General features: G+C 46.6%; 2 protein-coding genes across 2 annotated transcripts in view; both read right to left on the bottom strand.

Annotated features, from left to right (window-relative positions):
• Positions 1-14708, bottom strand: part of mAChR-A (muscarinic Acetylcholine Receptor, A-type) — a gene marked incomplete in the record, with an annotated part of 293681 nt that overhangs the window by 66552 nt on the left and 212421 nt on the right.
• LOC123749143 (uncharacterized protein DDB_G0290301-like) lies at positions 8178-8783 on the bottom strand. The gene has a single exon (XM_045731258.2). It carries the CDS (start codon positions 8781-8783, stop codon positions 8178-8180), a length of 606 nt encoding a protein of 201 aa, XP_045587214.2.

The following is a 14708-nucleotide window of genomic DNA, read 5'->3' as shown; positions in this document are numbered from 1 at the left end:
GGAAATTGTGGGAAGCTGAGTGATCAAGAGCTCTGTAGTGAGCCGCCTAATGTTGCCCACATGTATACACACGATTTGTTGACACGAGTGAACCACAACATTTATACACTGGCAGTCAGTATATTGGCAGTCAGTATATTGGCAGTCAGTATATTGGCAGTCAGTATATTGGCAGTCAGTATATTGACAGTCAATACACTGGCAGTCAATACACTGACAGTCAATACACTGACAGTCAATACACTGACAGTCAATACACTGACAGTCAACACACTGACAGTCAATACACTGACAGTCAACACACTGACAGTCAATACACTGACAGTCAATACACTGACAGTCAATACACTGACAGTCAATACACTGACAGTCAATACACTGACAGTCAATACACTGACAGTCAATACACTGACAGTCAATACACTGACAGTCAATACACTGACAGTCAATACACTGACAGTCAATATTGACAGTCAATACACTGACAGTCAATACACTGACAGTCAATACACTGACAGTCAACACACTGACAGTCAATACACTGGCAGTCAATACACTGACAGTCAATACACTGACAGTCAATACACTGACAGTCAACACACTGACAGTCAATATACTGGCAGTCAATACACTGACAGTCAATACACTGGCAGTCAATACACTGACAGTCAATACACTGACAGTCAATACACTGACAGTCAATACACTGACAGTCAATACACTGACAGTCAATATTGACAGTCAATACACTGACAGTCAATATTGACAGTCAATACACTGACAGTCAATACACTGACAGTCAATACACTGACAGTCAATACACTGACAGTCAATACACTGACAGTCAATACACTGACAGTCAATACAAAAATAGAATAATCTATTGCTAGAAGGAATAGATTATTTCAGTATCGAGCCTCTTGGGGACTATCTTCTTCCTTGAGGTTATCTTGAGATGATTTCGGGGCTTTAGTGTCCCCGCGGCCCGGTCCTCGACCAGGCCTCCACCCCCAGGAAGCAGCCCGTGACAGCTGATTAACACCCAGGTACCTATTTTACTGCTAGGTAACAGGGGGCATAGGGTGAAAGAAACTCTGCCCACTGTTTCTCGCCGGCGCCTGGGATCGAACCCGGGACCACAGGATCACAAGTCCAGCGTGCTGTCCGCTCGGCCGACCGGCTCCAGTGAAGGAGAAGGATGCATATTTAATACCAAAACTATATTAAAATTTTCCTGCTTAATGAAACATAATTAAAAATTTCTAAACGATTAGAAGCAAGAGGCGACGGGATTCAAGTATCCAGATGGGTGAGAGAGAATAATAATGGGAGATATTAATAGGTTGTTTAACATTTCAACATAATATGGAACGCAAATAAATGGATACAAATTAGTAAGGTTTATATTTTCAGGAAAAGACCTGGGTAAATACTGGCTTTAATAATAGGGTTGTTGGTATATTGCTCAAGTTATTCCCCTCCTAGTCACTTTACCCTTTGTATCTCCCTCTTTATCACTCTCTTTTCATATTTACCTCCCATTCTCTCTCTCATCCTCATTCCTTCCCGTTCTCACTCCCAGTGGGCACAAACGGTTCCAGTAACATTACCGACGTTTATTTCACATCCCTAAAATACGTAAAATTTCCTTTAACATTCTATTGACAATCAAACTCACAATTCATGTATCGCACGAGTCGTGTTCTTTCGAAATAGGTGCCGCTCCTTCTTCACGAGGGGAATGGGGTCGACCCAAACAACCCTACAACACAGACAACACAATCACAAATCACCCTGCGCAAGTTTAGTGAAGCTAGCCGCGAGCCTTAGGCCCACAACTTCCAACAGGCAGATGTTCAATCTTATATACATTAGTTTAGTTAGTTATAAATAGGAGCTGCATCGTATAGGCCAATAGGCCTTCTGTAGTTTCCCTTAGTCCTGACCCGACAGGTGACCCCTGACCCGACAGGTGACCCCTGACCCGACAGGTGACCCCTGACCCGACAGGTGACCCCTGACCCGACAGGTGACCCCTGACCCGACAGGTGACCCCTGACCCGACAGGTGAACCCTGACCCGACAGGTGACCCCTGACCCGACAGGTGACCCGTAATGAGAACCCGGATGTTCTTATCATATTTCTGAACATTATTGTTTAAAAACATTTGGTGCATCAGTTCTCATAATTAACTTTTACAATGATAAGAATGCAAATAACCTTTCAGCAAAATATGGCGATCGAGATCAGAAAAGACAGAGAGAGATGGACGAATTAAACTGTTTAGACAGACATCTGTCATCTACACTGTCTGCCTACAGTGTAGATGTAGATATCTGTCTACAGATATCTACACTGTGTCTACACATATCTACATATATCTACACTCACTATCTGTCTACAGATATCTACACTGTGTCACAAGCCCGTACCTTGTCAAGCACAAGACGAAGCTGGAAAAAGTTGAGAGGTATGCCACTAGGCTAGTCCCAGAACTAAGAGGCATGAGTTAAGAGTAAGAGGCAAGCCGGAAGAGCCCGGGGAGGCATGATCGCCACATACAAAATTCAATCAGAGGAATTGACAGGATGGACAAAGACGGATTATTTAAGACGGAGAGAGGAGGGAGAAGCAACGTGACCCGGTTGATAAAGAAATACCTAAGCGACAGAAGACAGAGAGCCACAGGGAGAAAATGGACTTGAGAGTAACGCATAATATCCCGGAGTATCCTAAGATAGCAGTACAACATCCATTCCTATTTCTATCTTCTTGAGGTTATCTTGAGTTGATTTCGGGGCTTTAGTGTCCCCGCGGCCCGGTCCTCGACCAGGCCTCCACCCCCAGGAAGCAGCCCGTGACAGCTGACTAACACCCAGGTACCTATTTTACTGCCCGTAGGTAACAAGGGCATAGGGTGAAAGAAACTCTGCCCATCGTTTCTAGCCGGCGCCCGGGATCGAACCCGGGACCACAGGAATCACGTGTCCAACGTGCTGTCCGCTCGGCCGGGAAGCTCCATGGCCGATTTTAGTTAATTTCTAATTAACATGAAAAGAATAAATGCGACGAAAAAACAGCAAAATACTACCAGATGATTTGAATATTAAAAAAAAATGGTCGTAACTAGAGGCTACAAGAGTTCAACTCCAGCAAGTGCTAACTAACGCAGCTTGGTGTTGAGAACAGGTGAACCAGACACAAAGAAATATACGATAGAACAAATCTTCCTGGAATCAGATAACATAATAATTTTAATGTTGCAATAAACTTATCCATAGATGCCCCACTTAAAACGAACATCATCATCGGCATCTGCAACGCTTTAGGAATGCGAACAAAGAGTCGTTCAGGACTCTGAACACTCTACACATGTCAGAACGAGTCTGCAAAATGCGCAACAGATTGTAATTGATCCTCGTTTAATAAAAATAAATTAACTTGGAGAGTGTCCAGAGGTAAGTGACCCAGACTTAGCAAGACTTAAGGCCTTAAGTCTCCCTCCACTAGACGAGCTGAAACGAAGGGGGGGGGGGAGGGGGGGGGGGGGGGACATTGCCAGCACAATGAAACATACACGACACATACACCACCATAAACACGATACATACACCAACATTAACACGACACATACACCAACATTAACACGACACATACACCACCATTAACACGACACATACACCACCACTAACACGACACATACACCACCATTAACACGACACATACACCACCATTAACACGACACATACACCACCATAAACAGGACACATACACCACCATAAACAGGACACATACACCACCATTAACACGACACATACACCACCATTAACACGACACATACACCACCATAAACACGACACATACACCACCATAAACACGACACATACACCACCATAAACACGACACATACACCACCATAAACACGACACATACACCACCATAAACACGACACATACACCACCATTAACACGACACATACACCACCATAAACACGACACATACACCACCATAAACACGACACATACACCACCATTAACACGACACATACACCACCATTAACACGACACATACACCACCACTAACACGACACATACACCACCATTAACACGACACATACACCACCATTAACACGACACATACACCACCATAAACAGGACACATACACCACCATTAACACGACACATACACCACCATTAACACGACACATACACCACCATAAACACGACACATACACCACCATAAACACGACACATACACCACCATAAACACGACACATACACCACCATAAACACGACACATACACCACCATTAACACGACACATACACCACCATTAACACGACACATACACCACCATTAACACGACACATACACCACCATTAACATGACACATACACCACCATAAACACGACACATACACCACCATAAACACGACACATACACCACCATTAACACGACACATACACCACCATTAACACGACACATACACCACCATAAACACGACACATACACCACCATAAACACGACACATACACCACCATAAACACGACACATACACCACCATTAACACGACACATACACCACCATAAACACGACACATACACCACCATAAACACGACACATACACCACCATAAACACGACACATACACCACCATAAACACGACACATACACCACCATAAACACGACACATACACCACCATTAACACGACACATACACCACCATTAACACGACACATACACCACCATTAACACGACACATACACCACCATTAACACGACACATACACCACCATTAACACGACACATACACCACCATAAACACGACACATACACCACCATAAACACGACACATACACCACCATTAACACGACACATACACCAGTATAAACACGACACATACACCACCATAAACACGACACATACACCACCATAAACACGACATATACACCACCATAAACACGACACATACACCACCATAAACACGACACATACACCACCATAAACACGACACATACACCACCATAAACACGACACATACACCACCATAAACACGACACATACACCACCATTAACACGACACATACACCACCATAAACACGACACATACACCACCATAAACACGACACATACACCACCATAAACACGTCACATACACCACCATAAACACGACACATACACCACCACTAACACGACACATACACCACCATTAACACGACACATACACCACCATAAACAAGACACATACACCACTATAAACACGTCACATACACCAGTATTAACACGTCACATACACCACCATAAATACGACACATACACCACCATAAACACGACACATACACCACCATAAACACGTCACATACACCACCATAAACACGACACATACACCACCATAAACACGACACATACACCACAATAAACACGACACATACACCACCATAAACACGACACATACACCACCATAAACACGACACATACACCACCATAAACACGTCACATACACCACCATAAACACGACACATACACCACCACTAACACGACACATACACCACCATTAACACGACACATACACCACCATAAACAAGACACATACACCACTATAAACACGTCACATACACCAGTATTAACACGTCACATACACCACCATAAATACGACACATACACCACCATAAACACGACACATACACCACCATAAACACGACACATACACCACCATAAACACGACACATACACCACCATAAACACGACACATACACCACCATTAACACGACACATACACCAGTATAAACACGACACATACACCACCATAAACACGACACATACACCACCATAAACACGACACATACACCACTATAAACACGACACATACACCACCACTAACACGACACATACACCAGTATTAACACGTCACATACACCACCATAAACACGACACATACACCACCATAAACACGTCACATACACCACCATAAACACGACACATACACCACCATAAACACGACACATACACCACCATTAACACGACACATACACCACCATTAACACGACACATACACCACCACTAACACGACACATACACCACCACTAACACGACACATACACCACCATACGTAAGGCCTTCTACACCTCACACACAAACATAATACACAAAATCACAAACACGACACAAACACAAATTTATCAACGAACCACGTTAAATTTTGTATATAATTTTTGCCAAAAATTAACTCCTAATCAATGAACATGAAAACAATAAGTGAACTAAAGATTATATAAACGACGTAAATCAACACTCGCTCCGGTGAATTCAGGAAACACATGACGATCGAATGTAAACAAACAATCTATTCACTATGAGCATCTCTGGGGTGAAGATGCTCAGTGACTTTCCTCTCCTCTTAGTGTAAGGAGGAGAGGAAATAGTGAATAGCAAGATAACAAGCGGAGCATGATAGCCACTGACATACACAACACGATACCTGGAAGAAGCGATTGGGCTCGGGTGAGTACCAAACCAACCAGTCGCGAAGCTCACACAAGAATAACTGTCAATAACACATACTACAGGAAACATCTATTTAGAAACGTGTCCAGGTGTAGGGTGTCCAGGTGTAGGGTGTCCAGGTGTAGGATGTCCAGGTGTAGGGTGTCCAAGTGAAGGGTGTCCAGGTGAAGGGTGTCCAGGTGTAGGGTGTCCAGGTGTAGGGTGTCCAGGTGTAGGGTGTCCAGGTGTAGGGTGTCCAAGTGTAGGGTGTCCAGGTGTAGGGTGTCCAGGTGTAGGGTGTCCAAGTGTAGGGTGTTCAGGTGTAGGGTGTTCAGGTGAAGGGTGTCCAGGTGTAGGGTGTCCAGATGAAGGGTGTCCAAGTGTAGGGTGTTCAGGTGAAGGGTGTCCAGGTGTAGGGTGTCCAGATGAAGGGTGTCCAGGTGTAGGGTGTCCAGATGAAGGGTGTCCAGGTGTAGGGTGTCCAGGTGTAGGGTGTCCAAGTGTAGGGTGTCCAGGTGTAGGGTGTCCAGGTGTAGGGTGTCCAGATGAAGGGTGTCCAGGTGTAGGGTGTCCAGGTGTAGGGTGTCCAGGTGTAGGGTGTCCAAGTTAAGGGTGTCCAGGTGAAGGGTGTCCAGGTGTAGGGTGTCCAGGTGAAGGGTGTCCAGGTGTAGGGTGTCCAGGTGTAGGGTGTCCAGGTGTAGGGTGTCCAGGTGTAGGGTGTCCAGGTGTAGGGTGTCCAGGTGTAGGGTGTCCAGGTGTAGGGTGTCCAGGTGTAGGGTGTCCAAGTGTAGGGTGTCCAGGTGTAGGGTGTCCAGGTGTAGGGTGTCCAGGTGTAGGGTGTCCAGGTGTAGGGTGTCCAGGTGTAGGGTGTCCAGGTGTAGGGTGTCCAGGTGTAGGGTGTCCAGGTGTAGGGTGTCCAGGTGTAGGGTGTCCAGGTGAAGGGTGTCCAGGTGTAGGGTGTCCAGGTGAAGGGTGTCCAGGTGTAGGGTGTCCAGGTGAAGGGTGTCCAGGTGTAGGGTGTCCAGGTGTAGGGTGTCCAGGTGTAGGGTGTCCAGGTGTAGGGTGTCCAGGTGTAGGGTGTCCAGGTGTAGGGTGTCCAGGTGTAGGGTGTCCAGGTGTAGGGTGTCCAGGTGTAGGGTGTCCAGGTGTAGGGTGTCCAGGTGTAGGGTGTCCAGGTGTAGGGTGTCCAGGTGTAGGGTGTCCAAGTGTAGGGTGTCCAGGTGTAGGGTGTCCAGGTGTAGGGTGTCCAGGTGTAGGGTGTCCAAGTGTAGGGTGTCCAGGTGTAGGGTGTCCAGGTGTAGGGTGTCCAGGTGTAGGGTGTCCAGGTGTAGGGTGTCCAGGTGTAGGGTGTCCAAGTGTAGGGTGTCCAGGTGTAGGGTGTCCAGGTGTAGGGTGTCCAGGTGTAGGGTGTCCAGGTGTAGGGTGTCCAGGTGTAGGGTGTCCAGGTGTAGGGTGTCCAGGTGTAGGGTGTCCAGGTGTAGGGTGACCAGGTGTAGGGTGTCCAAGTGTAGGGTGTCCAGGTGTAGGGTGTCCAAGTGTAGGGTGTCCAGGAGTAGGGTGTCCAGGTGTAGGGTGTCCAGGTGTAGGGTGTCCAGGTGTAGGGTGTCCAGGTGAAGGGTGTCCAGGTGTAGGGTGTCCAGGTGAAGGGTGTCCAAGTGTAGGGTACCACTGTACCTCTTGTGCCTTACACTGTTCTGTCATGTTCCTGTTCTCTGTGCTGTGTTCTGGCTGTGCATGTTCTGGTGCTGTGTTCTGGCTGTGCATGTTCTCTGTGCTGTGTTCTGGCTGTGCATGTTCTCTGTGCTGTGTTCTGGCTGTGCATGTTCTGGTGCTGTGTTCTGGCTGTGCATGTTCTCTGTGCTGTGTTCTGGCTGTGCATGTTCTCTGTGCTGTGTTCTGGCTGTGCATGTTCTCTGTGCTGTGTTCTGGCTGTGCATGTTCTCTGTGCTGTGTTCTGGCTGTGCATGTTCTCTGTGCTGTGTTCTGGCTGTGCATGTTCTCTGTGCTGTGTTCTGGCTGTGCATGTTCTCTGTGCTGTGTTCTGGCTGTGCATGTTCTCTGTGCTGTGTTCTGGCTGTGCATGTTCTCTGTGCTGTGTTCTGGCTGTGCATGTTCTCTGTGCTGTGTTCTGGCTGTGCATGTTCTCTGTGCTGTGTTCTGGCTGTGCATGTTCTCTGTGCTGTGTTCTGGCTGTGCATGTTCTCTGTGCTGTGTTCTGGCTGTGCATGTTCTCTGTGCTGTGTTCTGGCTGTGCATGTTCTCTGTGCTGTGTTCTGGCTGTCCATGTTCTCTGTGCTGTGCATGTTCTCTGTGCTGTGTTCTGGCTCACACCCTCACTTAATATTACACGGAGCAGAATTTTTAACGACAATGAACACAATGAACAACGACAATATAGGCCTACACTGAACAAATACAATATAGGCCTACACTGTGAACAACGACAATGTAGGCCTACACTGAACAAAGACAATATAGGCCTACACTGAACAACGACAATATAGACCTACACTGTGAACAACGACAATATAGGCTACACTGAACAACGACAATATAGGCCTACACTGAACAACGACAATATAGGCCTACACTGAACAACGACAATATAGGCCTACACTGTGAACAACGACAATATAGACCTACACTGAACAACGACAATATAGGCCTACACTGAACAACGACAATATAGGCCTACACTGAACAACGACAATATAGGCCTACACTGTGAACAACGACAATATAGACCTACACTGAACAACGACAATATAGGCTACACTGAACAACGACAATATAGGCCTACACTGAACAACGACAATATAGGCCTACACTGAACAACGACAATATAGACCTACACTGTGAACAACGACAATATAGGCTACACTGAACAACGACAATATAGGCCTACACTGAACAACGACAATATAGACCTACACTGTGAACAACGACAATATAGACCTACACCCTGAACAAAGACAATATAGGCCTACACCCTGAACAACGGCAATATAGGCCTACACTGAACAACGACAATATAGGCCTACACCCTGAACAACGACAATATAGGCCTACGCACTGAACAACGGCAATATAGGCCTACACTGAACAACGACAATATAGGCCTACACCCTGAACAACGACAATATAGGCCTACGCACTGAACAACGGCAATATAGGCCTACACTGAACAACGACAATATAGGCCTACACTGAACAACGACAATATAGGCCTACACTGAACAACGACAATATAGACCTACACCCTGAACAACGACAATATAGGCCTACGCACTGAACAACGGCAATATAGGTCTACACTGAACAACGACAACATAGGCCTACACTGAACAACGACAATATAGGCCTACACTGAACAACGACAACATAGGCCTACACTGAACAACGACAATATAGACCTACACCCTGAACAACGACAATATAGGCCTACACTGAACAACGACAATATAGGCCTACACTGAACAACGACAACATAGGCCTACACTGTGAACACACAGTGGGACGAGTTATCTTAATTGATCATTATTTTAATTAAAATCTTGGACGTATTTTCTTAAATTATAAAAGCAATGGCAGAAAAAATTCCGATTATAATGAGTAGAGATTAACCAGGTAATTGGAATTTGTCGGTGTTCGGAGCTGGTCCCTGACGTCACCTGGCTACTGACGTCACTTGGTTCCTGACGTCACCTGGCTCCTGACGTCACTTGGTTCCTGACGTCACTTGGTTCCTGACGTCACCTGGCTACTGACGTCACCTGGCTACTGACGTCACTTGGTTCCTGACGTCACCTGGCTCCTGACGTCACCTGGCTACTGACGTCACCTGGCTCCTGACGTCACCTGGCTACTGACGTCACCTGGCTACTGACGTCACTTGGTTCCTGACGTCACCTGGCTCCTGACGTCACCTGGCTACTGACGTCACCTGGCTCCTGACGTCACCTGGCTCCTGACGTCACCTGGCTCCTGACGTCACCTGGCTCCTGACGTCACCTGGCTACTGACGTCACCTGGCTACTGACGTCACTTGGTTCCTGACGTCACCTGGCTCCTGACGTCACCTGGCTCCTGACGTCACCTGGCTCCTGACGTCATCTGCTCAATGATGTCACTTGGCTCCTGACGTCTCCTGGCTCCTGACGTCACCTGATTCCTGACGTCACCTGGCTTCTGACGTCACCTGGTTCCTGACGTCACCTGGCTCCTGACGTCACCTGGCTCCTGACGTCACCTGGCTCCTGACGTCATCTGGTTCCTGACGTCATCTGGTTCCTGACGTCACCTGGTTCCTGACGTCACCTGGCTCCTGACGTCACCTGGTTCCTGACGTCACCTGGTTCCTGACGTCACCTGGTTCCTGACGTCATCTGGCTCCTGACGTCACCTGGCTCCTGATGTCACCTGGCTCCTGATGTCACCTGGCTCCTGACGTGACCTGGCTCCTGACGTCATCTGGTTCCTGACGTCATCTGGTTCCTGACGTCATCTGGCTCTTGACGTCACCTGGCTCCTGACGTCATCTGGCTCCTGATGTCACCTGGCTCCTGACGTCATCTGCTTCCTGACGTCACCTGGCTCCTGATGTCACCTGGCTCCTGACGTCATCTGCTTCCTGACGTCACCTGGCTCCTGACGTCACCTGGCTCCTGACGTCATCTGGTTCCTGACGTCATCTGGTTCCTGACGTCATCTGGTTCCTGACGTCACCTGGCTCCTGACGTCACCTGGCTCCTGACGTCACCTGGTTCCTGACGTCACCTGGTTCCTGATGTCACCTGGCTCCTGACGTCACCTGGTTCCTGATGTCACCTGGCTCCTGACGTCACCTGCCTCCTGACGTCACCTGCCTCCTGACGTCACCTGCCTCCTGACGTCACCTGCCTCCTGACGTCACCTGCCTCCTGACGTCACCTGGCTCCTGACGTCACCTGGCTCCTGACGTCACCTGGCTCCTGATGTCACCTGGCTCCTGAAGTCACCTGGCTCCTGACGTCATCTGCTCCCTGATGTCACCTGGAGGCTGTGAGCGCCTACCCATCATGGAACTAAATCTGCCCATCTTGGAACAAAACCTACCCATCTTGGAACTAAACCTACCCATCTTGGAACTAAACCTACCCATCTTGGAACTAAACCTACCCATCTTGGAACTACCCCTACCCATCTTGGAACAAAACCTACCCATCTTGGAACTACCCCTACCCATCTTGGAACTACCCCTACCCATCTTGGAACTAAACCTACCCATCTTGGAACTAAACCTACCCATCTTGGAACAAAACCTACCCATCTTGGAACTACCCCTACCCATCTTGGAACTACCCCTACCCATCTTGGAACTACCCCTACCCACCTTGGAACTACCCCTACACATCTTGGAACTGCCCCTACCCATCTTGGAACTAAACCTACCCATCTTGGAACTACCCCTACCCATCTTGGAACTACCCCTACCCATCTTGGAACTGCCCCTACCCATCTTGGAACTACCCCTACCCATCTTGGAACTAATCCTACCCATCTTGGAACAAAACCTACCCATATTGGAACAAAACCTACCCATATTGGAACAGAACCTACCCATATTGGAACTAAACCTACCCATCTTGGAACAAAACCTACCCATATTGGAACAAAACCTACCCATATTGGAACAAAACCTACCCACCTTGGAACTACCCCTACCCATCTTGGAACTACCCCTACCCATCTTGGAACTACCCCTACCCATCTTGGAACTGCCCCTACCCATCTTGGAAGCACCATACGACTCCCATACACTCACTCACGGCTAAATTAATACGTCCACAGCGCCAGGTAGAGGCTTAGGACCCAGGCATTTCTCAGAAACAGATTTAGCGTGCAGCAGGTGATATCTTTTTCTTAGAGATGCGCGACACGAAGCAATCTAAGATGATAAATGGCCTCCCGCTGTCAAGGCGTGAGTTATCGCGCCCAATATCTTCCTGGGGATATGGAAGATCAAGACCTCGCTCAGGCGCTGAATAACTCCGTCTTAGCGAATCTTATCGTGGAGAAAATTGCCCTCGCTAATGATTCGTATCAGATAGCTTGCATAATTCTTAGGGGAGAGAGAGAGAGAGAGAGGGAGAGAGAAAGAGAGAGAGAGAGAGAGAGAGAGAGAGAGAGAGAGAGAGAGAGAGAGAGAGAGAGAGAGAGAGAGAGGGAGAGAGAGAGAGAGAGAGAGAGAGAGAGAGAGAGAGAGAGAGAGAGAGAGAGAGAGAGAGAGAGAGGGAGAGAGAGAGAGAGAGAGGGAGAGGGGGAGAGGGCCTCTTCTCACGATTAGAGAAGCATCAAATGAGGTGGTTATTGCTACTATGACATTCCATCTGGTTAGAGGTTAGAGGTTAGAGGTTACAGGTTAGAGATTAGAGGAAGCCAACAATTGTTATCCACACTAAACTTTACCATTGCTCTGCTGGGACATTTGACCACAGTGGTCGACAACGTCATAACTGAGACGTATTACGACAGGTTGAAGTCGACACCTTTGTGTTTATAAGTGTCTGTTTACTGTTGTCTGTTGTTGTCTGCTGCCTTCCTGTTTAACAGTCATGTCAGAGTCTCCCTCTTGCTCAACAGTCATGTCAGAGGTTCCCTCTTGCTCAACAGTCATGTCAGAGGTTCCCTCCAGCTCTCAAACCATATCATCTTCTGTTGCACTTTAAATTAAGACATTTTCTAAGTAGCTATCAGGTAGCAGCATCCAGTGATCTTGAAGATCATCTTGGTGATGCCACTGACGCTGAGATAAGACTTCAAGACCTTCCTCAGTACTCGGAAACTGAATTTATTTCGTCAAATATAAATGACTTAAGACCTGATTTAATGATTTAAGACCTTGAGGACTTAAAATGATTTAAGACCTTGAGGATTGACCACGATGGAGGCTGTTACATCTTGGGCACGGATGCTGGGTGTAGAAGATGTGATGCTCGGGTTGTTGAGTGATGATTTAGCTGATGGCCTCAGTGATGATATCAGTCACCAGAGGTCAGAGGTCACACGATTCAAGTCTCGGACTTCTCCGACTGTGTGCTAAACTCCATACACCACCATACACCACCATACACCACCATACACCATACACCGTACACATTCATGTATGGAAACTATGAAACTTGGATGATACTCTTTTCAATCCTGACAAATTAATCTATGATATAAGGTGATCCTAATTCAATTATCAGATCTTAGCTGGACCATTTTGACAATGCCAAATCATGCTATAAATTAGGTCTGGGAGTACAATTGTTAGGAATCTTATACCCAAATACATTTCTTATATTATAATACATACACTTATATTTCATATAAGCTATTTGGATACAGGGATTCATATATGTATAGAAGAGTTTGTTATAAGGTATTTTCTCCTTCTTAAGTTCCATCTTGCACTTGTAAGACCCCATTAATATTATGTAGCTAAAATATGACAAAGTTATTCCCAGGAATAATACAATGTAAAATACATCATCCACTGAGAAAAACAATACTCCATGATAAATATAGAATTCATGGAGAAAAACCATCTCCTGAGAACTTCTTTTGACAAATACAGCATTATTTCACAAATACAAGAACCCCATAAGAAATACAGTTCACCCTTGAGGAATACAATACCCCCCTGAGAGGTGCAACATACAATGAGACATACATCAACACCTCAGAAACACCACTACCCTCCACCCCCCTGAGAAAGATCCATACATCCCCCCCCATCAACCCCTACCCAAGAAACCCCTCTCATCTAATTTGCATAAACCCTCCCACAGTAATTTAAGGAGCAGTGTGTTCCTTATCGTAGTCTCCGTCGTGGGAGTATATTGCCTTATCATATAACGAGCCAAGCCTGTAATTGGTTCCCCATTATCTCTAACAAGCATCACGTCTGCGCCGGCTTACATAGGGATAAAGGTATCTGAGAGGAAAATTGGCTCTTTTAACATGTTAAAGGTGACCCTATTTCCCAGAGGTCTATTCAAGGTGTCAGGGTATACTCAGAGTGAAAAGGTATACTTAAAGTGTCAAGGTATACTTAAGGTGAAAAGGTATACTCAAAGTGTCAAGGTTATAATCAAGCTGAAAAAGTATACTCAAAGTGTCAAGGTCTACTTAAGGCGAAAAGGTATACTCAAAGTGTCAAGGTATACTTAAAGTGTCAAGATATATTTAAGGTGAAACGGTAT

Source organism: Procambarus clarkii, chromosome 53 (assembly GCF_040958095.1).
Source record: "Procambarus clarkii isolate CNS0578487 chromosome 53, FALCON_Pclarkii_2.0, whole genome shotgun sequence".
Classification (NCBI taxonomy): Eukaryota; Metazoa; Arthropoda; class Malacostraca; order Decapoda; family Cambaridae; genus Procambarus; species Procambarus clarkii.
The sequence above is the reverse complement of the archived record's forward strand: the minus strand, read 5'-3'. Positions and strand labels throughout refer to the sequence as shown.

Coding starts and splice junctions, on each gene's coding strand:
- LOC123749143 (XM_045731258.2), bottom strand. CDS start 8,783: ATGCACAGCACAGAGAACATGGACAGCCAGAACACAGCACAGAGAACA.